The sequence below is a fragment of the Lagopus leucura genome, unplaced genomic scaffold (genome assembly GCF_019238085.1).
Source record: "Lagopus leucura isolate 7727_CA_CO unplaced genomic scaffold, USGS_WTPT01 Super-Scaffold_100002, whole genome shotgun sequence".
Lineage (NCBI taxonomy): Eukaryota > Metazoa > Chordata > Aves > Galliformes > Phasianidae > Lagopus > Lagopus leucura.
This window is the reverse complement of record NW_024962263.1, coordinates 52,615,494-52,642,205: the sequence shown is the minus strand read 5'-3', so window position 1 is coordinate 52,642,205 and position 26,712 is coordinate 52,615,494. Positions and strand designations below refer to the sequence as shown.

The following is a 26,712-nucleotide window of genomic DNA, read 5'->3' as shown; positions in this document are numbered from 1 at the left end:
ACTTAAAAAAAAAAAAAAAAGCCAGGTAATGATCTGGGATGTTGCCCCTCTTCAACTGAAAGTTGTCTTCCCCTCCCTTCCTTGTCCATCCCCACTGTAACTTTCCATGTGTTTCTCTAGACCATTCACAAGTCAGAAGGCTTCCTGTGCCCATGGTTCTTGTAGGAGAAGCATCTGTATGTTTAGTATCAAAGAACTGGAATATGAAAAGCAGTGTGTTCACCCTCTATATAGCTAAAAGCTGTATAGTACATACTTCTTATAACTTCTATGTGAAACTGACACTTTTTTTTTTTTTTTTTTTTTTACAGTTTCTAAATGATTTTAGCAGTGGAAGTGATAAACTTCAGAAACCTAAAGAAATCATCATGAAGCTATATGTATTTCTGGTCAACACTGGAACTACTCTTACCTTTGACACAGAGCTTGCTGTACAAAAGTAAGAAAGTAAAGCAATTACTTTTTTTGGAAAATCTGTCAGAATTACATCTGGTCTTCTGTGATCTTTTGCTGAATAGCATTTTTATGTTTTACTTATTGGCATCATAAGATTACACATTGTTTTTCTACTCACAGTATTTTACATTTTCTGAATAAAATATGTGTTCCATATAGACTGCGTAGACTGAATGCTGAAGAACAAGCATGTAGGTATCTGTCTTATGCCCATGGTGGAAAAACTCGGTTCTGTTATATAAGACTCTAATATGTGTTACAACATTGTGTATGTAAAACATGGACTTCCGCACTGCCAACTGCTTGATACAGCAGTAGTTTAGATTCCCAGTGAAGTCCCAACAACTTGACTATTACTGTTTTTTTTTCCATTGCACAATAAAAGCATCTTGTAATCTTAATAATGTTTTATAAAGACCTATATGTACTAGGTATACTGAAACATGTTCCGCTGTTTGAGAGTACTGGTCTAATACAGTAAATCTTGTATATCATCGTCATAGCTCATATGTTTGGTGCCAACCTTCCAAGCTGTTTTCCTGTTCTGTCAGTGGTGAATGACTAACAGGTAACAGATGTGTATGCTGAAACATGGGCTAGATAATGCTGCTTAAAAGACTTCCATGAAAGTGCTAAGGTCCACTGTTTCCTTCCTCCTGAATTTCTGTTTGTGATTTTCATGACACAGCAAGTGAATTTGGATTTTAAAACATTGGAGTAGAAGGGCCCTAACAGTGTACATAGAGTGATTTTTTTTTTTTTTTTTGTTCTATAAAAATAAAACTGCTGGGGATATTACTGAGGATGAGATAAAATATTTCATCTCAACCATTTTGGATCTACTGGGTCATGAAGCTTGTGAAGGGACTAGACTATAATACATGTGATGAGTGTCTGAGGGAACTGGGGTTGCTTAGCCTGCAGGAAAAGAAACCAAGGGGAGATGTCATTGCTCTCTACAACTACTTTTAAAGAGATTGCAGTGGGGAGGGTATCAGTCCATTTTCTCATGTTAGGACACAAGGAAATGACCTCAAGTTGCACCAGGGGAAGTTTAAATTGGAAAGCAGGAGAGCATAGATAGGCTTTGGAATGGGCTGCTTGGAATGATGGTAGTAGATTTGCCATCCTTGGAGATATTAAAGAGATGTGTGATTTTTCCAATTGATTTACAGATATGTCAATACCTCTGTGTGTTCTTTGGTACACTGAGACGTTCTGTCCTAAATTACAGTGAGGTACAACATCTGAACTGCCAGACAGGGTGCCTAATGGCCTGACATGAGCCAACTTTTCACTGAGTCTGATATTTTTTTGAAGAAAAATGGATGGACAAGACAACATAAAGACTGTTCAGTTGATCAGTTTAACTTGACACGTGTTGATGTTATCTTCTTGCCCCTGTTTTTTCTAGCGTGGCTGATCTGAAACATGCAATACAAGCAAAGTATAAGATTGCCATTCAGCACCAGGTATTGGTAGTCAATGGAGGAGAGTGTATGGCTCCAGACAGAAGAGTGTGTAGTTACAGTGCTGGAACAGTAAGTGCACACTGCATTCATAATCTAAACTGTCCTTTAAAGAAGAAGGAAAAAAAGTATTCTACTGAGGGATTTTCAAGTATTTTTTCTTCAGTTTGCTGCATTCCTTTACTTTGAGAAACTTTTTTTTAAATGTGTACAGCTTGTAAATGTAGAATGTTCTGAAAATGTTACTCGTATGATGGAATAATTGGTGATTGAACAGTGTATTGTCTTTACTTAATACTTGGTTTCATTTTCTTTCTGAGTGTAGGACACCAACCCAATTTTCTTATTCAACAAAGAAATGATTTTGTGTGAGCGTCCACCAGCCATTCCCAAAACCACATTTTCAGCAGAGAATGAGATGGAATTGAAAGTGGAAGAATCTCTCATGATGCCTGCAGTTTTCCATACAGTGGCATCACGAACACAGCTTGCTGTGGTAAGTAAATTCTTAGTGTACTTGAACAACAAAGAACAATAACCTTTCTGTATATCAGATTGGTAGCTTGATACCAATTTTGAAATAGTTTGAAAATGGCATATTGGTGATGGTGTATTCATCAAAGCCTTTGTCTTTAAGATTCAAGGTAGGTACTAAAACATGCTTGCTCTTCAGCATCTTCAAAGCTTCTTACAAAAGCAAATGTAATACAGCTTAATGGATGCATGTGTTTTCAACATTTGCAAAATAAAAGCAATCTGGTTTTTGTTTTGGGCTCCTGCCCTAACGCTTTGCCTTATTTTCAGTGTCTTTAGTCTGCCTCAACCTGAAAGAAGAAAAGTTAGTTTGGAAATGCTGTTAACCCGGGTAGAAAATTTGTGGTACATGTTTTCAAACTGCCTTTCTGATCTTCTGTTTCATTTTATGCATCTAATCAACTGGTGAGGAATTCATAAAACTGAACTTCCTTTTCCCAAAATGCGTTCAGATCTTTTCTTACTGAGTAGTCACTTCTAGTTGCATAGAAAGTAAACCCAGAATTCCAGGTTGATTATTGCCATATTACTCTGATAAGGAGGGACTGGTGCCCTGCTACAAGAGCAGTAAGGTACTGTGTATGTCTACGAACAGCTGCATGTTCAAGAATGTGGCACAGCATATTCAGTAGCTGAATTGATTGATTTTTGCTGATAGTATCCTCACTTTTCAGATTCGGCATTCCAAATTTAACTGTTTCTGCTAACTCTAAGGATTATTTAAACTTCCAGCTGCTGGGACTGGGGAAATGGTTATGTTAACGCAGACTGAATAGTTGTATATGTGACTGTTCTTTTTTTTTCTGATTTCATACAGCTGAATTCAGAGGAAAGTGTCAAATCATGCATGTAGTATGAAAGTTTTGTTTTGTTTCTTTGTTTTTTTTTTTTTTTTTTTTTTCCCTTGGCCTCTCAGGAATGGATGAAGGGGAAAGTCAACCTAAATAATCTAACACTAACTTTTTGTCTGATTTAAGGCGAGGATTGAGTCCCATAAACACTTTCCTCTCTATTACCTGTTGACAGTTCTTGCTGACTTAGTAAATAGGACCTTGAGTAATTAGGATTCTGTGAATCATATGACTCATACTGGGAAGAGTAGTGATGTGAATTCATCTAAGAGTAGGAGGGTTTTCATCTCTACTACTTACTTGAGGAGTGTGAGAATTGTGTGGATTTTTTTCCTGCAGCTGAGACTGAAATGTTCTAAAACTGTTTTTTTTGTGAGGTGTTAAGAAGATTTTATAAAAGTAATTAAGACAAGTATCTGTTAAATGTTTAACATATTGATGGATTTGATAGAAAAAAGTGTTATATTCTTCACATATGTGCTTTACTTGGTGTAATGGAAGTGAAAGGTGATGTTACCATCTCTCATTTCTCACTGTTGATATTTTCTTTACTTCTTTTACTCCATCTCTGAAGGGGAAAAATTAAAGTGGCAGTTATGTGATCTTGAAAATTTTTAACTTCAATTTTGGCCCACTGAAGTTAGTGTACGCTGGTAAATAAATTGATTTAATTATTCTGGATTAAGCTTTTTGTATTCCAGGAGTTGATTTTTAGTTGTTTTTTCTTTGTTTTTTTTTCATAAGTGCACTAATACTTAAAGTTGAAAAGAATTGTTAGTCTTCTTTCTCTTCTCCTTCAATTACGAAGGTTATATTAATACGCACAACAAGCAAGTTCATTGCAGTATTTCTGTGTTGAAGTAGTTCTTCATATCTTAACTTGTTCTAGTGGCATGCCTTCTGTAAGGGAAGCACATATTTCAGAAATAATCTCCAAGACTATGTGTGAAGTATGGATTTTATTGGCCAACTGAAGCTACAGCATTTAGCTTAAGACTATAAATTTTACTTCGTGATTGATCTTCAGCTGATTTCCACAGAGTAAAGAAATCTTTCCATGCTTGGTGGCATCTATTAATTTTTTTTGATGAGGGGGATAATGATAATATTTGGAAGGTCCTTAGTTCTATTGTAGTAGAATTGAGTTATTCTAGTATGCACATTAATTTTCTGAAAAACTGTCTTCTGTCCTATTCTTTTGAAGAAAAAAAATAATAAAGACTGAATAGATAGTTTTATTCTTAAATCCGTTGTCTCTTTATACTTTGTTAATTTTATCCAGAATTTTAAATATTTCAAAATCATAGGCTCTGTATTTGGCTGTGAAAGTGCACTGGGTACTTTTCTGGGAGTTCAGGGGAATAAGAAAACCATCCTGCCTAATACAAGATGAGAAAATAGGCTCTTTTAACTTAAGGTGTACTGGAGTGTGAAAATGCCATAAAGGAGTATTGCAGTGTTATACTCCACTGATCTGTCTTGTTGCCTGCTTGAAACATATTGAGCAGTAATTCAGAAGAACCTGAGGGGAAGGCTGCAAATGCGATGAGGAAATGGATCTTCTTTAAAGTTCTTTGTAAGTGTATGATTTGGGAGGAAGAGGAAACATGGGAATTCTTCTCACAATTGATTGAGATACAGGGAGAGAAGAGAGGCTCTGAACCGTCACAGTTGTGGGAATGATGTGTACAGTATACTTACTGTGGTTTTGGATAGTAGACTTAAAATGAAAAATATGCAGTATAAACATCCAGGGTTTGCCTTGTTGTAGAGAGAGAGATTTTCTGTGTTACCAGAAAAGCAGAATTGCAGTAGTAAATAGTGTTTTTGCCTGTTGTAATTATTCAGGGAATCTAACTAATGTAATTTACTTATAGAAGGTATTAATTACAATGATATTTTATTTAAATTGTTCCTTGTAATACAAAATCTTATCTTGTCAAGAATGAGACAGTGATGTGCAGCTATTTAAAAGTAGTGGAGAATATTTTATAGCTGCCAATTTATTTTTTGTTTTGAATATGGTCTGTTTATTAGACAAGCAGTAACATTTAAAAATCAGACTTGATAAGTAAATGTAGTAGTAAAAACTGCTTAGAAGTTGGCTTTCAACTTTGCAGAACCTCCTGTAGCTTGTGGCCAACTTCTAATTTATTAATAGGCAAACTTGTTTTCTTCTATGGAAGGTTATGTGTGTTTTGGAGTGATGGCTTTTGTTTTCATTTTGGTTCTTCCTCATATTAAATCTATTTGAAAACTATTGAAATCATTTTTTTTTTTTGCATCTGTGAGTTGTACTGTGCTGTAAAGCTGTGTCACGGGGTTTTTTCATGCTTAGTTTGAACTTTATACTGTAGAGAATGTACACAGGTATTTCTGATTTGCATTCTGAATCTGTACTTTGTATATACTGGTAAACAGTCTTTTACAGTTTCTATTTGCAAAACCAAGTGGTTCCACATTCTCCTTTAACAAAGTACTTTTTATAATTTTTTTCGTTCGCATCATTTATTGCCTGAAATCTTATTTTATATCTTTCCTTTGTTAAATGGGTAACTATAACTGGCCAGCATGGATTTTAGATTTTGCTGTTGATGTCTGTGCATTTTTTGTCATAAGTTTCCGATATCCTTAGTTAATGTTCCAGCTTAAACAAAAGTTGTCTTCTAGCTAACAGAGGAGGCACAGTTCTTCTCCTGTCTTACAGGTAGTTAAATCTTTTGAGTTGTGTGATTAGTCATGCTTTGGATTAATTCTGGAACATAGGTTCAACAAAATAGTTATAATTGGAATTATATCTGGAATGTATCTGTTAAGATACATATGTAAATTTTGCTACTTCATGGTTTGTTTTTTCTTCCATTTCATCAATTCAGAAGCATGGAGATTAAAAAAAAAATTAGCAAAACTGTACCAATTTTCAGTAATATCCATGGAAGATTTTTGTTTGCATTTTTCTTTCTTTGTCCTGCATGTGCAAGCCATTGTCAGCTAAACAGCTTGACTACTTTTATGGCTTGAACGAATCAAATTCATTCCACTTACAAGTACAGTTTTTTTCATGAGCAAGAAACCTAAAATGTCTTTGTGAAATGTTTGCATTTTAATATCTTTTTTTTTTTTTTTTTTTCCCATATGGTGTAGAGATACATTAAAGCAGCTATTAATTTTTCTTTATTTTCTTTAATAATGTTCAATTTTTTAAACTTCTATGTAGCTTATTTTAGGTCTTTATACCTCCCAATACCTCCCAATCTTGCACTTTGCTTAAATCAAGTTTATTATCACCTGTTTCTTTTTCTACTGTTTTGCATGATTATCATACCAAGATAAAGTATTTTATTTTTGCTTTTGGTAATTTGATATTTATACAGATGTCTGTAAGTTCTTGTGTTGCTTTTTTCTTTTTTCATGGTTATCTCACTGTGTAGAATTCATAGTATAAAAGAAGCTTTAGAGAAGCTGCATCAGTTACATCATTTGTTCCTTCACTGGTTAAACTGCAATTCTTTTGTCAAATGTGGCAGTGCATTGGCTTATTAAGCTTTTAAATTTTTTTGCCAAATAATCTTTATGTAGTGTTTTTAACATCTACTGTTTGGCATTTAAATCACAGTTAAAGCAGGTATTTCCATTTCCCGTACAAGCATCTTAGTGATAGGACCAGTGGGAATGGTTTTAAACTAAGAGAAAGGAGATTTAGGTTAATTACTAGGAGGAAGTTTTTCACTCAGAGGGTGGTGACACACTGGAACAGGCTGCCCAAGAAGGCTGTGGATGCCCCATACCTGGAGGCATTCAAGGCCAGGCTGGATGTGGCTCTGGGCAGCCTGGCCTTGGTGACGCTGCACAGAGCAGGGGGGTTGAAACTAGGTGATCTTTGAGGTCCTTTACAACCCAGGCCATTCTGTGATCTTGGTTTCTCTTTGGCTAAAAAATTGTTGGACTTGCAGCTTGTCTAGTTTCTCACTTTCACTTCAGCAGTTCTGGCCTTGAGCTCTGTTGTACGTGGACAATGAGATGCACAGAGTGCTTTCAAAAGTTACAAACTCAGAAGTGCAGGAGATGACAAGCTGTTCTCTACACAGTGCATTGTGCAATAAACTGTGTTATGTGAATGTTTTCTAACTTTTTGATCTTTTAACACCAGTGCTAAAAATTTTGTATTCGTTTTGTATTTTGTATTCAGCTTTTAGAACATCTTCTTAAGTAATTTAACTGAAAGTTCCACATTATTTGTTTCCAATAACAAAGGTTATTGGAAACTTGGACTTTCTGTTAGGAGCTATGTTTCACATCTGAACTGAAACTGTTGCTGTCGTCGTCAAACTGTCAACTCCAGTGAGTTTTTTTATTTTCCAGATGAGAGTGAGAAACTGTGTGGTTGTTTCATTTTGTTACCTAAAACTGCAACTGTAGTCATAGCACCTACATCGTTCTTGGTTCAGTTCCAAATGCTTTGTAACTCTTACTGAAGAAATACAAGCATGCTTGAAAGCTATGTAGCTCTATTTAAATAAATACTCTCTTCTCTTGACTAGGAAGCTACTGTGACATCCACTGGAAAAGAATTACTTTAAAATTTTGTTCTGGAAGGTGTTGTGAAGATTGTAACATCTGTGTGACTTAATTGTTCTTATTCCTTTGTTTTGGCTAAAAGGTCTAATAGCTACAAATACTTCTAGCTCCTCACAGAGGTCCAAACTTATTGTAACTTAGATTATTGATCAGTCTGACCGTCTTTTAATATAATTGAGCTGGCTATGGTTAAAATATAAGAGCATTTAAGATTAGATGTGTTTTGGTTGGCCTTTGTGACCAAGCTGTTTGATAAATCACCAGTCAGGAGAGAAAAAAAGAAGCTTGAATAACTTGGAATCAAGTTAGTAGAAGCTACTGCTTGCCTTGTACCCCGCTTTGTTTCCCTGGCTGTTACATCAGCTTCTCATATCCTTTTCAGTGCTAAATGGTCACTTGACTTCTTGCAGCCTGCTTTTAGGATTACTGCCAAGAGCTAGTGAAAAAAGGACTAAGAAAATGTCACTAAGCTATGAATAGCTTGGTTCTGTATTGTGCTGATGGAAAAAATACCTTATGAATGTGTAATTAGCCATGAACTGTATGGACAAACGTCCAAAGGACACTGTTGCTGAAATTGACAGATTTTAAAAGGGGATGGAATATCAGCTGCCTAATGAAAGAAGAGAAATCACCATGAGATCTCAAGTCTCCCTCACAAATCAGCTGTTGCAATTACAAGTTATAAAATTAAGAAGTGATTAGTCTAGTAGGATTATTGTTGTTTTTGGATGAGGTGTATGAAAAGAGATATTGGCAATCAAGATATTGGTTACCTTTTCTGGAAGCACTTATCTTCTACTGTATTGTGTGAATGTGTGTAATTACACTTTGAGGGATCCTTTGTTGTGACCTGAGGTTGATTTTTGTTGCTGTTGTCCACTTTTTTTCTTGATGCTGATGACTTAAACCTCTAAGGAGTCCTTTTTACAGAATTCCAGACAGATGGCAATAGAGAACTTTGATGACTTGTTTCCTTTTATCACAGGGTTGTAGAGAATGGAAAGAACCCTGCATTTCCTGAGAACTTTTGTTCTGTAGAGGTAAGTCCAAAGAGCACTTAAGACAGACAACTGGACCTTCCCAAGATTTACTCTTTTCCATTCAGTTGAGCAAAATTAGGATGGCAAGATGCAAAGACAAAGTCTTGAAATTAATGAGAAATTAACTTCACAATGTTTTAGCTTAGGTCATAGGAGGAAATAATAAAGTAAAAATTCTGTTAAAACATCCAGACAAAGTTTAAGAAATCTTTCTAGTGGGCTTGTGAGTTTCTTGACAAACACAAAAGTGAAGATGCTTTTATTTACTCTTTGACATAAATGGCCAGGTTGGGTTTGTCTAGTCTTGTCTCAGTAGTGGTGCATTTTTGAGGTCCACATTCCAGCAGCATGGTGAAACTATCAGTATTGTAGGTGTGCCTGTGTATCTGAGTAAAATGGACATAGCTGTGCAAGGCAACTAGTTTTGATTTTAAATTTTTTTTTTTTTTTTAATTTTTTAATTCACTGTGAATCCCTGGGTGTTTCTAAATTACTTCTGAGTTGATCTGTGAAAAATCAATGACAAAGCATGCCAGTTGTTAGGCAGGCTTCACTTTTCTGTGCTGGAGCTGGCAATTTTGCTGAGAAGTGTTAATTAAAAAAAAAAACAAAAAACTTGTAGGGCTATGTTTATATGTCTGACATAGTTTGAGTTTTTAGACATTAGTTTGTATGCCTGACATAATTCAGTTTTAAAACGTTATTAATTTAGGAAGGAACTATTTCTGTGTGCAGATATACTGATTGTGAAGTAGATTGTTCTCCTAATGTAGCTTGAGGATGTCTTCCCTTAAAATCAGTGTGTGGAAAAGTCAGGGAAAATAGGCCCAATCACTTGTTGCTGCATTCCGTAGTGATGACATGATAACAAAGATACATCTATGAAGGTTTCATTTTTTTTTTTTTCTTAACTACTTCTGAGCTACTGTGGAAACATTAATTATCTCAGAATCATTCTTATGATTGCACTCATAATGGAATTTTTTGTTTTAATATTTGTCTTGAACATAGAACAAAGAGCTGTAGCTCACCTCACACTGAAAAAGAATTTGGTTAAATAGTTAGATGATATTGGATGATATTTTTATATAGCAGTTCCTAGGCATATCTCTGTTATGTAACAGATCTTGACAGTTAAGCTCATGTGTTATGTGGTTTCAAAAAATTATTAATTTGCTTCTGGGGGAAATACTGTTGTTTAGTCTTTCACTTTTCTGGGAGTCCAACTTCTGGGACTCAGCTCTTTGACTTGGGTGAACTCAGATAAATCATTACAGGTCAGACTGGTGGGTAAAAATTATCAGTACTTATTGTCTCTGGTTGTCTGTAAAGTAATGTAAAAAATGTAACATACCAGACAGTCTCAGTTGTAATGTTTTTTTTTTTTCCTACAAAAATGTTGTAACTTGCAACATCTCTTTTCACTTTTAAGTATTGTGCTGTGAAAACAACTTTGCTAAAACTAATCTTAAATTGACAACACTTAGGTTCTCCAGGGGGCATTGAGAATGACATAGAAAACTTAATAGGACAAAGCTAACTTAACAACTTCTTACTCCTATTTTGAATAATATAAATATATCTAGCTTAAAAACTCATAAATAAAGCCTGAGTTGAAAGTACATCTCGGGGCAGTATCTCATCTTCCTAAGCCTAGTGTAAGCATTTCCTCATTACACAGTTGATTTGTGCAATGCCGAGTCAATTTGTCCAAGGGAAAATAGAACCAACAAAGGCTTCTACCCAGGGCTTTTAAAGAAATATTTTTGTTTTGTGATGAGATAAATCCAGTCTTTATTTTTCTAAATCATGCTGTGGTAGTCATTTGAGGGTACTGCTGCATATAAGACATATAAGACTTTATGGTCAGTGTAGGCTTTATAGATTGTTTTTGTCTTCAAACTAACATGTGGTTCTGCATGTGCTTTTGCCTTTGGGATTCTTGCCAATAGCTTGATTGAATTTAGGAAGGGAATAGTTTGTGGATTGAAAGTAGAATGCTCATTTACGTTCACAAGGCACACATTAGAATGCAATGGATAAATATAATAAATATAGTTGTCTTTTCAGCTTCTTGTTTTTGGTATATCTTCAAGTATACCTTTTGGCAAAACAATCTATTCTTCTGGTTCTCAATATGATAATTAAGACAATATATTCTTTTTTTCATCTGCTGCAGAAATTGCATTTGAGAAATTTGTTCAAGGTTTATTTTAATTCTTCAAGTTTTCAGTATCACACTAGTTTGCATGTATGTGTTTAAATTGTATAGAGGGACTAGATACAGCACTGACATCCACAAGTCATTATCTAGAGACTATCTGTGTGCTGTTCAAGTTGTGTTACTACTTTTTTGACTTAGGAAGTGAGAGCTATGCTGCAAATAAAATAAATGTTCTCAAGCTTCCTGTCACACGTGCTGAAGGTGAACAGAGTTCAGAAAACAAGACGTAGCATCTTGCTGAAGTAATAAAGATTTGTAGTAGATTTTGATTTCCTTGGAGTTTCATGTATAAATGGTTGTGTATGTGTTGTTTACCCGCTGATTACTGATACCAGTAATTTGAAGGGCAATGGAATCTTGTGATGCTGCTGGAGAAAAGGCTTGGATTTTCAAATTTGTTTTTAGAAGCTTCATATTAGGTATTGTTCATATTCTGAAATATTCAGATAAAGAACTCTGCTGTTTTGTTATTTGTTTTGGGAAGACAAGTGTTATTGTTGGATTTGAAAATACTGTATGTTAAGCATATGTGCTGCTAACTATGTGTTCATAAGCAAACATTGTGTAATAGAGTCATAGGTTTGGGTTTTAGTACTGCTTTTTCACTGAACTCAAATAACTTGTTTCTCCATGCATAGTTTCTCACATGTACTAAAGCAAAAGAAAAATGTGCATTCAGTTTAGTTCAGCAACATGAACAAGCTGCATAAAGTTGTAGGATTTCCTTTCTTGGACGGTAGGATGAGAAGAATATTTGCAATATATGTTGTTGATAAAGTGTTGAGCTGAAGGATTTATTGTGATATCTGTTTTGTTTTCTCATTTGGTGGTTGGGAAGTAGCACTAGCAGATGAGGGTGGCAATCTGTTTTCTTAGTAAACTTTATATAGATTTTCTACTAATAGTTAGAAATCTAGAGTTGAACACAAGAAGCATTGCTATTAGTGCAATTTTAAGAGGATATAATAATATATGCTGTATCAAGGACTGTGTTGAATTACTACCTAACTTATCAGCATCTCTCTCTGCATCTGATGCACTGTGCTTCTGCTGGCTGATGCTGCAATTCTTTGTCTTGTTCTGAGTTTCTGTTTGGCTCATTAGTAGATTTCTCCTTAATTGACCTTGTTTACTGACTCTGGATTACTACAGATGTAATTATGAATTATACGTGCACTGAGTAACATATATTGGCAGCATTTAATTTCATGAGGTTTGATGTTATGGTGTTTTTTTTTCTTTTTGCAACTGCAACTTTAATCTGCTTCTTCATAAGAAAAATAATTCTCAGTAAATGATTATTAATTACTCTATCTTCTGATTTTTTTTTAATCTTTTTTTCTTAAAGAGTAAGGAAAGTTTTGTTGTTCTTGGTTGAAACTTACACGTCACATTTTATCACTTTTTATCTTAATATTTTCTTGGCCTCTTACTTTTCAATGATAGCAATATAAAACATCACAAATCTATCTAGAGTGACTTGCATTTTTTTTTTTTTCTTGGATTTTTTTTTTTTTTTTTTGGCAGGAAATGTACGAAGTTGCCAAGAAGCTTTGCTCGTTTTGTGAAGGTCTGGTACACGATGAACATCTTCAACATCAAGGCTGGGCTGCCATAATGGCCAACTTGGAAGACTGTACATACTCTTATCAAAAGCTGCTTTTCAAGTTTGAAAATGTATATTCAAGCTATTTGCAGTCCATAGAAGATATTAAGTTGAAACTTACACAGTAGGTTTGCTGTTAAACTTCAGTCTGTCTCCAAAGCTACTTTTTTGTGTGTGTTGTATATCTCTTGCTGGTTCTAATTAATCAGGCACGTAGTTGATTATGTTTCTGAAAATATTCTTTCTGTTGTATATTAGTCATTTTTAATGGACATTTTTCATTGCTTTCATCAGTGCTTAAAATCACTACTGAGTTATTGAGAAAATGATGTTCATTAATGAACAGCTGTTTAAGAGCTGGAGTCCTTCCAAATGTGCACTAGAAACGTCTAGATAATTTAACACATAATTTAGACATTAAACAATATTTTGACTACATAGTTGTACTTCTGAATTAATTCTGAATGGACTTAAACATACATTAAGAATGATGATTTATGTTGCGAATTTGCAGCTATTTTTAATGCAGAATTTTGTTATATACACTTTGAATGTGTGTGTATATATGTATACTTAAATTCTGCAAATTCTGTATGTTACTTGAAGGAAAATATTTGACATCTTTCTTGACATTATAGTATTATGATATTTCTCTGAGTTATGTACCTAATATAGAATGTCAGGTACTTAAAGAAATAAAATATAAATCCAGTTTACTTTTTTAAGTGGGGGAAAAAAAAAAAAAAGATGATCTCCATTGCATTTAACAAATATATAGAAACTATTCAAAGTCTGCAGATGTATTCAGCCAGAGGGCACTCGTCTTTGCTGGTAAGCATTGGTGCGTACCCATGCAGAAGCAAACATGAGTCCCAAGTGCATGTTTAAAATGTGAGCACGCGTCTGTTTATCAAATGTTGTGGTTTTTTTTCTTGTTTTTGTCATTGCATTGTACTCTGAAGATTATATTCTGTAGTGGAAGAGAGCAGAAATTGCAACTTCTTATGAAGTTGATATTAAATGTGGTACTTTGAAAGGATAGTCAGCAAATTCATTTTGAATATAAATAACACATTAGTTATGAGTGGTTTGTGTCAGTTTTTGTAATTGGATACTGACGGCTTTTTTTTTTTTTCACCCTTTTTAAAAAAGCTTGGGTTCTGCTGTCTCTGTCATGGCCAAGATACCACTGCTGGAGTGCCTAACAAGACATAGTTACAGGGAGTGTTTAGGAAGATTGGATTCATCAGCAGAGCATGGAGTGGCGGAAAGTGAAGAAACTGAGCATGGGAAATCTTCTGAACTGGTGCTTTATTCTGATGTATCTAAAGTGAACAATAAATCAATGTTAGCATCATTTTGCAAGTCAGTTGAACATTCAGCTTTAGAAGGCACAAATCCCGAAAATGTAAAAGACGATAAGGAGTCTGGTCAAAATACTACTGTCCAGGACAATGAAACATCAGTAGAACTGAAAGATGATGATCAGCCTTCCTTCAATGTGTCTTTATTAGACTGGATAAATGTTCAAGACAGACCTAATGATGTTGAATCACTGGTCAGAAAATGTTTTGATTCTATGAGCAGGGTAAGTTAATAATTTTGTTTACACTCAAATTATATTGGGAATTTGCTGCGGAATTTTTTTTTTTGTTTATTTTCCAAATGCCAGTTCTTTTGAAGTGATTCAGCTGTCTGTAGTTTATTGTTTCTCAAATAACTTTCTGACGGAGACCAAAAAAAGAGTGAGGGTGGGGTAAATACTTTGAATGGGTTCTGAAATTTTAGGAATTTGATCTTTAAGAAAATTTGTAATTTTGCATCGAATGCTCATTATCTTAGTATGTTTTTTGTTTGCTTTTGGCCCAAAGTAGCCATTCTTTATGATAAGCCAGTGGCTTCTTTTAAAAAAAGCGACTTCAGATCTTAGTTGATTGTGTTCTTATGCTTACAGTGAAATATTCATGGACCGAACTCAATATTATTCTAAGAAATACTTAAGTAATTATTAAAATATAGGTCAAATTCATGTGCTTGTGATTTTGTTTGAATACCATATATATGCGTGTATATATATGCATATGTATTATTCATCAGTCGATAGAGATGTGCTTACAAGAGCATAGTATATTATGTTGTATTTCTGTGGGGAAAAGAAGAAAAATTACTCATATTCTTTCCAAATGTCTTCTAATCATTGTAACCTTTTACTTTGAAATTCCCTCCTATCTTTCCGTGCTCGTTCCTTTCACTATGGCTTATATGTCTTAAATAGTTTAACTTTGTTTGCATGTGTATAATATTATTGCAACTCAGTATAGCTATATAAAAAAGAAAATAAATTTTATTGTCTTGGACATTTTATTTGCTTTTTAAGGGTCTGGAAGACTCTCTCAGTTATGTCTAAGCCCCTGTTATAAGGAATATTATCATGTAATTGGTTTTGCACATTGATTTTGATGAGTTCTACTTTAAAAGTAATGGTCTATCTCTTAAAAATCAGTGTCTTGAGAGAGGCATTAAACAGTCCTTCAAATAAATTATATTAGTGATACTAAAGTAACAAAAATGAACAACAACAAAAAATCATTGTCGTACGTTATTTGGATCAGCTTCTAGTCTTATCTGTCACGTGCCAGATATAAAGAAGAGATTATCTTGCAACTGTGTGCTTTTCTGTCCTTGCTTTTCTTATCCAAGACTAGTTAGAAACCCTTTGTTTCAATTATTACAATTATTCTGTAATATAAGTTGCTATTTTTGGGGGGAAGGGGATTGCTCCTGCTCCTTTGTTTTCTTGTATAATTAGAATTGGAAGGCAGAAATGATGTTCAGGATATTCAGACTATGCGTGAAACAAGTAATGGTGATTCAGTCTTGAACTGTTTTGGTTCACAAGAACCCGAAAGCTTCCAAGTCATATGACAGTCCCTAGTTTTCCTTAGGAAAGCATTAATATGGTTTTTTGATGGTAGCACAAAGGATTTAGTCTTTATCTGCCATTGATTTAGAATTAGTTAAAAAACAGAATTGGCCTATTTAGATGAAAAGGAAAAGAAAAAATTACAAAATATCTGAAATACAATTGTTCTCTTAGCATCTACTTGAAATGACTCTTTGAAGTAGGAAATAAGACTATAAAACCAGTAATTCTGTTCTTTTTCTTGTTCTCTACCTGCCCTTCTTTGAAAAATGAACTGTACTAATGGCATGTGATTACAATTGATGACCTGAATTCAGTTTCAAGTAATATTTTTATTAAAATGTAAGGCATCAGAGTGTGAAGCTTATATCTTTGACAGTAGCAGTCTTGATAGAATTGGTGTGTTGCAGAGCACTGTTAGGTATGTGATTCTTCTAGCCTCTAGGCATTTGAACAGTGATGCTTCTGATTGCAGAAACAGAGGCTGCAATAAAAGCAGAGGGTAAGTAGGAGCTAACCAGATGTTATGACAGCACTTAACAGAAACAATTTAAGTAGAAAGAGAGAAGACTTAAAGATGAGGAGAACAATATTATCTATTTAGTAGTGAAAGTAGAGCAGAATGCTATCTATGCAATTAGGTAAAAGGTGGGGAAAAAAAAAAAAAGAATGGATGGGAGAAATAAATTACAGGGTGAAATAAAAGGAACAGGTTTTCTTTATAAAGGAAATAAATGGGATAAATCATGCTTTTTATGGTGATTTAAAGGGAAGGAAAAAAGAAAACATGGTCTTCAGTATTTTTTTTTTCTCTAGTAAGAAACTGTTCAGGTAGCTGCAGTTCATACTTGGAAGAGAACAAAATTCATAATATGATGAAAAGAAACTTCAGAAGTTTTGAGAAAACTTTGGGGATTTTGTAAATTAAATTTATTTCTTATGAAAAATTCTGAAATTACCAGGCTTTTGTATTTTCTCTGGTAGTATTTTAGTGTAGTCATGTTAGTATTGATACCATGTAAGTGACCTCTTTTCTGAGAGTTACTGGGCTCTTGTGGTGTGGGTTGATGTAAAAACTTCATGCTGATGCAAGAAGCTAGTATTAAGACTGTGTGGATGACCTCAGAAGACTGTATCCTTTCCATTAGATTCTCATGTAATAAGGTCTTTATTTCGCTACTTCTGTAGTGAAACTTGAAGAATTACCCCTACTATAGCTTCTGTGTAGTTTCTCATGCCAGTTTTTTTCCATGGATAATGGATCACAAAGGAATATGCTGAAATAATTTTCTAAAATGTGTTTTTATTAACAAAAATATCAGTAAAAATATTACAAGTGTGCTTTCTCTGTAGTTTGTGTTCCAGCTACTAGTACTGGTCTGCTTATCTATGAAGCTATCAAAAATATTTGCTCAGTAGGGAAATAACAGTGGGTCTTGCAACTCTTTGTTCTGCCCTTCCTATTAGACTTCCCACTGAGTCATGTTTATCTTTCTTTCTGAATGTGGCTGTATGGATTCTTTTCCACTGTAAACTGTTCTATGGTTTTAATTGCCCCTGTCCACTCCTCATCCCTTCTCCTTGCCAGAACTGGATTTGTGTGCTAGTCTATGTTTGTATGCTATTTGTATGCTAAGTCTAGTTGGAATACTCCAAATAAATTGATGTGGTGACTTGAGATATTCTATACCACCCAGTCTTACTGCTTCTGAAACAAATGAAAGATGTAGGCATAGGGTGTCTGATTCAAACAAAAATCCTGGTGAAAATAGTATTGGTAACTAGATAATAGTGAAGGTAAAAATAATAAAGTTATAAAAATTCATGTAGTTATTTAGCATTATCTTTCAGAACAACAAGTGCACTTATTTATTTGTTTTTCCAGCTTGATCCAAGGATCATCCAGCCCTTTTTGGCAGAATGTCGACAAACTATTGCCAAACTAGATAATCAGAACATGAAGGCTATTAAAGGCCTTGAGGATAGGCTCTATGCATTGGATCAAATGATAGCAAGTTGCAGCAGACTGGTAAATGAACAAAAAGAACTTGCTCAGGTAATGTATGCATATGTGTGTGTGAGACACTGGAAGATGTTAACTTTTGATATATGCATGGTGATAAAAATTATAATGAAACAATTACAGATTGTTGTGCAGGATTTTCATTATTCATAATAATTAGAGATTTAGATATTGGTAATTTTTAATCTGATATTTTCTGTATGATTTTTGTATTTTTTTAAAATACTTTAAAGTATTTTTCTGTTTTTGTTTTTGTTTTTTTAACTGAAAAGTTGAGACACTACTATTATACGCCAGTAGGTAGAGAAGGAGTTGTGACCTTCAGTTTTCATTTGTGGAGGGATTTATTGTTATCCTTGTGGCTTAGAAATAGCGAAACAATTAGAAAATCAGAACTTGAGAGATGAACAGACTCCCTTTCCCTTTTGAATGAAACACTGCACTGTTTAACAGTGGAGCCTGTGTTCTAGTAATTTCAGTGACTGAGTCTAGGAGTAAGTTTGTGTTAAATCTCAATCTTGTGTAAGTGCTTATGTTGTAGCCAGCTTCTAAATACAATGGACATTTCACATAATGGAAAAGATAGTATTCTATCTCTCTACTTGGTTGTCCAGTGTTATTGATTGTGGTCTTCGCTGGATTTCAGTTTTCACTTGAATGAGAAGTCTGTCTCAAGCTCACCAATTTATCTTGAGTGAGATGCCTAAGAGTCCCTTGAAAAGATTTATAAATACTTCTGTGTATTTTGATTTTGTAACTTTTGAAATTTTACCAGAGTTGTGACTTTCAATTTGCCTAATCTTTTCTAAACTGTGTATTCATTTTTTTAAATGACATATGGCGGTGTTTTTTTTCTCAGAATGGTGAGATAGAACAGGAGGTCATTTGTTTTTCTGAAGCTTCAATGAGTTGAATACTTGTGATTAAACCACTGATGAAGTATGCTACATGGTAGCATTTTCATATATGCTGTTCATGTATGTTGGAAAAGGAAGCATTTTCAGACCAGTTCTAACAGGTCATTGATTTTAATTCCTTAGGGTCTTATTATTTGGTCTACAGTATTTAATGCAATTGTTTAGATACTATTTGAAAAAAGCAAGCACATTTAAGATACCAGAGCTAGTATCATGTTAATCATTCTAGTGATGGTCAGCATAGAAATCTAGAAAGAAGGGCTAAATGCAAGGGTTTAATTCAAAAAATATAGATGAAGACGTGAGTGTTCTTTAAAGCTGTTAATATTAGTGGTACTGGAAAAAAAAATTACTTTATGTTATACCTCTAAACAGTGAACCATTTCTGTTCATAAAGGGAACAGCAAGTTGATATATTTTATGGAACAAGGATTAGAAACATCTAAATGGTAATCCTAGTGGCAGTATGTGTATTGGAAGCTGCAGGCTTGTTTTTCCAGGCTGGAAGAAGCTGGTGTTTCATTTGAGTTGACTTTCTACTCCAAATTCAATTTTATTACTGAAATTCAAAACAAACTTAGCTCACAGAACAGTCCATGTGCTGCTAGAAGGCTTCACTGCTCAGATAACTTGCTCATCCATGGACGTGCCTTAAGGGTTTTTTTTTCTTTTTTTTTTGATATGATTTTCAATGAACTGACCATTAAGCACCCTTTCATATGAAAAATGACTTGGTGATTAAGTGTTAGGAACCGCTAACATTTACTGGAGAAATCTATTTTGTTCAATTCAAAACTTATTTTCTACGAAATCTGGAATTTGTATCATAAACATATTTAATTATGATCAGTAGGTGGCATTACTTACAAAAGTACTTTTCTAGAAAATTTGGAATTCCTTCAGTCTTTCAATCTGATTCTACTCAGTAGCTTGTCCTTTACATTTTCTTGCATGTATTTTTGTGTTGTATTTTTTCCAAATTTTCGCTATTGGTAGTGCAGCTTTTACAAACACGATTACATCAAAATTCACTTCCAAGAACTAGGTTCATAGAAGTGTTATCCTATGAGAACTGTTAACCACGGTCAACACGTTGATTTTTCATAAGACTTTCTTGATTCTGGGGTAGTTCTATTTCACTTCAAGTAAGTCTAAAATGTTGTAGTAGTAAGTCTTCAAGTAAGTCTAAATTTTGAAGTAGTAACTGAGTAAATAAAATAAAAGCATTATCATACCTGTTTCTCAGCACCTTTCTTAGTTTACCTGTGACAGTCACATCATGAACCCTTTCATCTTCTCAGGGCTAGAAAAGCAAGAACTTGCGAGAACAATTGATTACTTGCATCTTAGTTTTTTCCCACATTTGTTTTCCGTATTATTTTTGTCATTTTATGTTTTTGACTACTAGCATGTAATAGGAATTCGAATTTAAAACGTACTTTAAAACATACTCCATCGGGACAGAATATCTTCTGCAGTTTCAAATTTACAAATAGTCTTTTGGCACTAAGAGTAAAGTTGTACCTGACTTTACTGCCTCGTCTGTGTATGTCTATATATGTTATGTTCTGTAATCAGCATTCTAGAACATATTTAGATATGTGTTAGGTGGTCCATCTTCCCTATTCTGCCCCCCTTCCCCTTTTATGGATTGCCTGTACAACATATATGTACAGCAAACAACAGATAATTCCTTACCCTGCTCAGCACCTAGTTACAAATAAACATCTGGCTGTACTTACTGTCTACTGTAAAGTTTATTCCTCACCCTCCTACGTTTTCATGTTTTCTGTTGGATCATGAAACAAGGAAAGTTCAGAGCAAATGTTGAAAATTTGAGTCTTATTAGCCCTTCTCACTGTGAATAGGACTTCCTAGAAGACCATTTTGCCTTATTATAGGTTTTTCCCAGCCTTGGCTGTCTGATCTTTCTCCTTCAGCTTTTTAGCTCACATCCTCTGCTTGGTCACCATAAATGTTCAGCAAGTGTCAGTGAGTGTAAATGGGTACCATTTTTTTTTCTGCATGAGGAAATTGAATTCTACACCTTTGCTTCATATGCACTTCTGTGTCAGATGTCATTCTGTCAGACTGCCCCCCTGCTGCCATCTGTTGCACAGCAACAAAGTGTAATCAGATATTAATTGCATGGTTCAACCCCTGCTGTTATACTAGCAACATTGGCCTCTGATATTGTAGGCCAACATAATAAAATAGGAGGCATTACTTTTGGAGTAGTCCTCATATTACCAATACAGTTTGCAACATCATAATTCTTTTGTAGTCAGCTGGACAACTGGAACTGGATGACTGTTTCAGAGAATCTCTGTTGCTGTCTAGGTTCCAAAGAAAATGACGGTTATCATGGTCTTTTGTCTTTGCTTGCATCATGGGTACCCAAGGTGAATTTCTCATTCACATAATGAGTACTTCTGAGTTAAAAAAAAAAAAAAGTTTCAGTAATTATTACACTCAAACTTTCTCTGAAATGTATATTCTATAGAATACGGAAGAGCTAATGCCAGATATTTACTTGAAAAGATTAAGGGCAAGTTTAAGTTGGTTATTCTAATGTTTCAATACTGGGCATCCTTAATTGTCATTGCGTGTATTTGTTTTGCTGTTCTTATGGTTATACATTCAATGATGCATAAAGAAATTCAGTAATTTGTCTTAAGTGGGATTTATGTGGCTGAAAATGTAGTAACAATTATGATGTACTGCTAATCAATCCAGGAGATAAAAACTGAAGATAATGTTTGAGTTTGTATGTGTGTTCATAGGGAAGAGAGAGGAAAACAGATTTTGTAGAAGAATTTTGATATTCAGAAGGTAGCTAATTTAGCCTGCAGTAATGCTGAATGTGTTATAATGCTAAGTCTTCAGTATGCTTGAATTTACCAAGCTGGCTGTTGAAGTCAGACTGATGGTTCGTTGCCTCAGTATTGGTATCTATTTCTTTCTGCTGCATTAAATTTATAATCTTTCACTGAATTCAGTTTGTTGTGTTAAGGTCTCATAAGGTTGTGATAGTAATATTTGGAGAAGAAAATGTAAGATCAGATGTATTTGAATTGGATTATAGAATGAAAAGAATGCATGTTGGACAGTGACTTCACAATGTATGATTCTGTTAGCTCCCAAATATTTACAGGAAGTTTTAATAAACTCATTCATACAGAGAAGATGATCACTTCAGTGCCTTTTTGTTGTCACAAAGCTTTTTTAACATATGTCTTTTCTTTTCCAGGGATTTTTGGCTAATCAGAAGAGAGCTGAGAACTTGAAAGATCCTTCTGTGCTACCTGATTTGTGTTTGAGTCATGCAAATCAGTTGATGATTATGTTAACTAATCACAGAAAGCTGTTAGATATTAAACAGAAATGTACCACTGCCAAGCAGGAGCTTGCGAATAATCTACAAGTCAGACTAAAGTAAGTTACAACTGTTCAACTTGATATTGTGAATTCCATTTGTATTGAGAATTTTAAAAGTATTTTATAAGGAGATTTTCATTAATGCATAGAGCTTTTTCTAAATGAAAGAGAAAATAGAAGTTGGATAAACTTTTGAAACTTGCATTTGCTTATCAAAACATTTCTAAGTGTGAAATAAAATTTTAAGAGAAAAATTTCTTAGGCGTTTGTATGACCTTCATATCAGTAAAACAGTATCCTCAAACCTGCCTCCTCCATCAACCTCAGAAGCCATCAATGTCTTATTTAAAATTTAACTGATATAATTATATGAATTTTTTCATAGGGCAGTAGCAAGCATATGAAAAATACTTTTCAGTAGCTTATGATCATATCAAAGCAAGAAAGGCATGCTGTTAGTTTGTGATTTACTAGCAGTTAATGAAAAATAATTATACTAACTTAAAAAAAAAAAAAGTAATATTTTTCATGTGAGCATCGTTGCTGTGTGACACAGCCAGTAATTATTATGTATTGCTCAGTGATAAAGTTTTTCACACTACTAAACTATTTCAAGCTACTAAACAACTCAAATTTTAATGTTATGTCAGATGTGTAGGGAACATACACAGTATAATGATTTTGTTTAAATAGTTCTATTTGTGTCAGCAATTAATAATTAAGCAATATTAATGGAAGGTCTGGAGGGCGAAGCACAAGAGAAGAGGGTGAGATGCCTTGTTCAGAGCAGGAGAGATAAGGGGAGCCCTCATGGCTGCTGCACCTCCTCACAGGGAGCGGAGGGCAGCCCTGAGCTCTGCTCTCTGTGACAGCGACAGGGCCCGAGGGAATGGCATGGAGCTGTGTCAGGGGAGGGGCAGCAGGGGGTTAGGAACAGGGTTTCATATGGAGGGCTGTGGACACAGAACAGGTTCCCTGGGGATGTCGATCACAGCCCCAGACTGCCAGAATTCAAGGAGAGTTTGGACAGTGCTCTCACATGTATGGTTTGGGTGTTCCTGCATGGAGAGACAGGGTTTGGACTCTATAGCAGTATTCACAGAACCATAGACTTGCACACTGGATTAGATATCTATCAAGGAGAATTTTTTCTTCATGGCAAGATTACAGTTTGTATAGAAGAGGTAGTTTCAAGATACAGGAAAAAATAAATTAGCAGTGCACTAGTGACAAAGATCTTTACTATGAGAGTGGTGAGGTGCTGGAACAGGCTGCCCAGAGAGGTTGTGGATGCCTCATCCCTGGAGGTGTTCAAGGCCAGATTGGATGGGGCCTTGGGCATCCTGGTCTGGTATTGAATGTGGAGGTTGGTGGCCCTGCATGTGGCAGGGGGTTTGGAGATTCACGATCCTTGAGGTCTCTTCCAACGCTGGCCATTCTGTGATCCTGTTATGTCTTTATTACTAAGAATTACTTATTGGTGGATCAGAATAGGAGTTTGTCTATACAGCAGCCTTTAACTTACTGAAAAGATGGTTTTTTTCTTTTGGCACCATTTTTCACAAGTAATGGGAGTTAGTACCTAGAAGATAGCTTACTGTAAATATCATTTTAATTTCCTGTATGTTAAAGTATTTATGTAGCTATGCACCAAACTAGTGAGTTATTAGAGGAAAAGGCTGGCATCCTCTTGGGAGGAAAAAGCTAATGTGGCAGGGAGAGTGAATGCAAGAAAAATAGATTTCATGGAATACTGAAGATTTTCAAAAAGAAAAGCAAAGTATTGTATTCTGGGTCAAACCAAATATTCTTCTAGCTTGTCTGTCTTCAGTAGCAGTATGTAGCAGGTGACCATAATGGGAATCTAGTGAGAAGGAATCTTTTTGTCTAAGAGTATTTACTTACAGAAATAGTTCACTTGTAGTTAATTGCTGGTGGAGATTTCTTCCATTAATTCTTTTTTGAATTCACAAGCTCCTGGCTTTTTCAAGGAGCATTATAACAGTGGTATACAGAAAATACTTCATTTTTGTGCTTCCACTGGATGTTTGTTGGATTCGTGCAATGCCTTCTCCTTCTTTCTTGCTACTCATTGCTGTGAGAAAGTTAACAGTTAAAAGTGACTTCTTTGGTGTAAAAAAATCACTATAATGTTTCTCTTCGGTCTCTCAATTTTAGCACTGTTTCAGTAGTTAAACTATGATTTAATTATTTTGCTGACTGATTGAAAATTGTGTTGGCCATGGAATAAATGTTCAGATTTTCAATATAGGAATTTGTATGTTAAGAGTGGCTTTAGATGTTAGAGTTATTTGTAATGAATGAGTAGATGGCAGTCTGTCTTATCTGTTAGACAGTATCCACACATTCAATATTTCTTACTAATGCTTTTCTGTAAATATTTTTAAGACTTATAAACAGACTAGTCTCTTCTAGACATAGCAGCTTCTTTTTAAGTTCTTCTGGATAAAACTTCATTATCATTTATTATGAAGTTACATATGCTCAGACCTACTTATTAAAAACAGTACCTTAACTCAAATGCTACTAAGTGTTAATTATGGAGCACTTTCAAGACTTCCTTATTGGAGAAATTAATGGAGAAGACAATTAGTGAATTCTAAATTATTTGGTACTTCCAGATAGAATGCTGTTGTCCCATGTAAAATGATGTAATTGTTCACTTGATCCAAAGATGCTGCTAATTTCAGTGAAATTAAAATGCATAAGAGATGACTAAGTTGTTATCTTCTAATGTATAACCTACTTTTGTAGGTGGTGTTGTTTTGTAATGCTTCATGCTGACCAAGATGGAGAGAAACTGCAAGCATTGCTTCGTCTTGTGACAGAACTCTTAGAGAGGGTCAAGGTTGTAGAGGCTCTCAGTACTGTTCCTCAGATGTACTGTTTAGCTGTCGTTGAGGTTGTGAGGAGAAAAATGTTCATAAAACACTACAGGGAGGTAAGTAAACAAGATGTCAGGTTCAAACCTTTGTGTCACTGCATGAATTAACAACTAACTATGTATTTCCCATTTCACAGTGGGCAGGTGCTTTAATAAATGATGGGAAACACCTATATGAAGCTGAAAGGGCAAAAAGAGAATCTTTTGGTAAACTGTTCAGTAAGTACTTCCTGTTCTGTGGTCCGTGGCTTAGTATGACATTTCTCTTCAGAAGTAGATAAAATACTTCCATTATGTTTTAGTTTAAATATGCGTATGATTATGTTTTTCCATATAATTTTATCAAAAATACTGTGAATGTTCTCATTAGTTTAATGCTCCTGAAAGAATAAATGTTATTACACTTGAATGCAGTTTCTGCTTGAACGTGTTCTGCAAGCTTTACGATTCCTTTAAAGGAATCCTTTTGAAATCATTACTGAGTATTTGAGCATTGGTGCAGCATCCTCTGTAATTCATTTAAAAAATGAATGAAAAGCTGAAGTTGCACGTCTGGAACACTTGACCAGAGGTTTTTTTCTTTAAATAGGAGAATTGAGTAAAAGGTTATCAAATGTTTGGAAAGGAAGTTAGCAAGATTTCAAAGAAGCAACTTTGAAGAATTAACTGAGGCTTTTGAAAAGGTGAACAGTAAGCAAATAGAACTCATCACACCATTCAAGCCTCTGCTTTTATGGTGGATTTTACATGAGGTTCTGTCACCACTTTTTGTTAAGAAAAAGTATGTTTGGAATAACTTCAAATTTAGTTCAATTGTTGAACTACAATAGCTCAATTGTTTTTTGTTGAGGCATTGTTTGTATGTTGCATTTATTCCTTTTAAATAACCATTTTTTCTTTGCCCAGGGAAGTCTTTTCTAAGGAATCGCTTGTTCAGAGGACTTGATTCCTGGCCTCCATCCTTTTGTGTATGTACTTAGTATCTTTTTGTCGTTTCTTTCATTTTTGTGAACGGCACTTAGTAATTTAAATGAGGCGTAATTCATGTTGTATACCTGTCACATTGCCCTGACAGATGAGATAGCTAGACAGTGTACTTTTTGCTATTAAAAGGGACCTATATTAACACTGTTTACCAACTTGTATTGTGGTGGGAAAGTGTGTATCAGTTTGTTCTTTTTAAGGAGTCATCTGTAGAACTGATTTAAAAAATTGTTTTTTGTTGATGCTCGGAAAACAAAGGCCAGGAGGAGTAATTGTTTATTTAATCCAATATTCTGAATAATATAGACCTAAAATTTAATCATTTGGTAAAAACAAGTGTTTTCCTTTTTTCCTGTGATTACTGGAGGAGTGGAACAGAATTTTTGTTTGTAATTGAGCATTGCCTATTGAATTTCTCACAGATTAGTTAATTAAAGTAAAATATTTTGATTCTAATATTGCTGACTTTTTTTTTTTTTTTTTAGTATTTTAAATACTGGACTGTATTTGTGTATTAAGTTAGTCTTAAGTTTCAGAGTCATCTCTTATCCCTTAACATTAGTGGTCTGTTTAATAACTTTAGTAAGCTTAATAATAGGGAGAAAGTGCTGCTGCCAGAGGCACTATGGATAACAATAAATTTGAGTTTATATATTTATTCTTTAGGGTTGTGAGGGTATGGCCAGATGTGCTTGTTTAAAAGGAGAATTAAGTCTTTGATGAGAGAAATCATAGTTTAACTTATCTGTTATGAATTAGACTCCTTTTGAATCCCTTAGTTATCTTGTAATCATCATCAACAATGTATGAATTAATTTCTT

General features: G+C 34.5%; 1 protein-coding gene across 4 annotated transcripts in view; it reads left to right on the top strand.

Moving 5' to 3' along the window:
* The window catches only part of RB1CC1 (RB1 inducible coiled-coil 1), a 70,645-nt gene that overhangs the window by 13,694 nt on the left and 30,239 nt on the right, over positions 1-26,712 (top strand). For 2 of the 4 annotated variants that reach the window (XM_042869140.1, XM_042869139.1), the window contains exons 3-12: positions 312-439; positions 1,871-1,997; positions 2,251-2,421; positions 12,683-12,885; positions 13,914-14,349; positions 17,570-17,740; positions 21,875-22,059; positions 24,778-24,964; positions 25,045-25,126; positions 25,814-25,875. In XM_042869140.1, the coding sequence (XP_042725074.1) occupies positions 369-439; positions 1,871-1,997; positions 2,251-2,421; positions 12,683-12,885; positions 13,914-14,349; positions 17,570-17,740; positions 21,875-22,059; positions 24,778-24,964; positions 25,045-25,126; positions 25,814-25,875 (1,695 nt within the window). In that variant the 5' untranslated portion in view covers positions 312-368. Of the gene's footprint in view, positions 1-311; positions 440-1,870; positions 1,998-2,250; positions 2,422-8,876; positions 8,932-12,682; positions 12,886-13,913; positions 14,350-17,569; positions 17,741-21,874; positions 22,060-24,777; positions 24,965-25,044; positions 25,127-25,813; positions 25,876-26,712 lie in introns of those variants that run through there. The other 2 variants (XM_042869141.1, XM_042869142.1) reach the window with 2 other exon arrangements.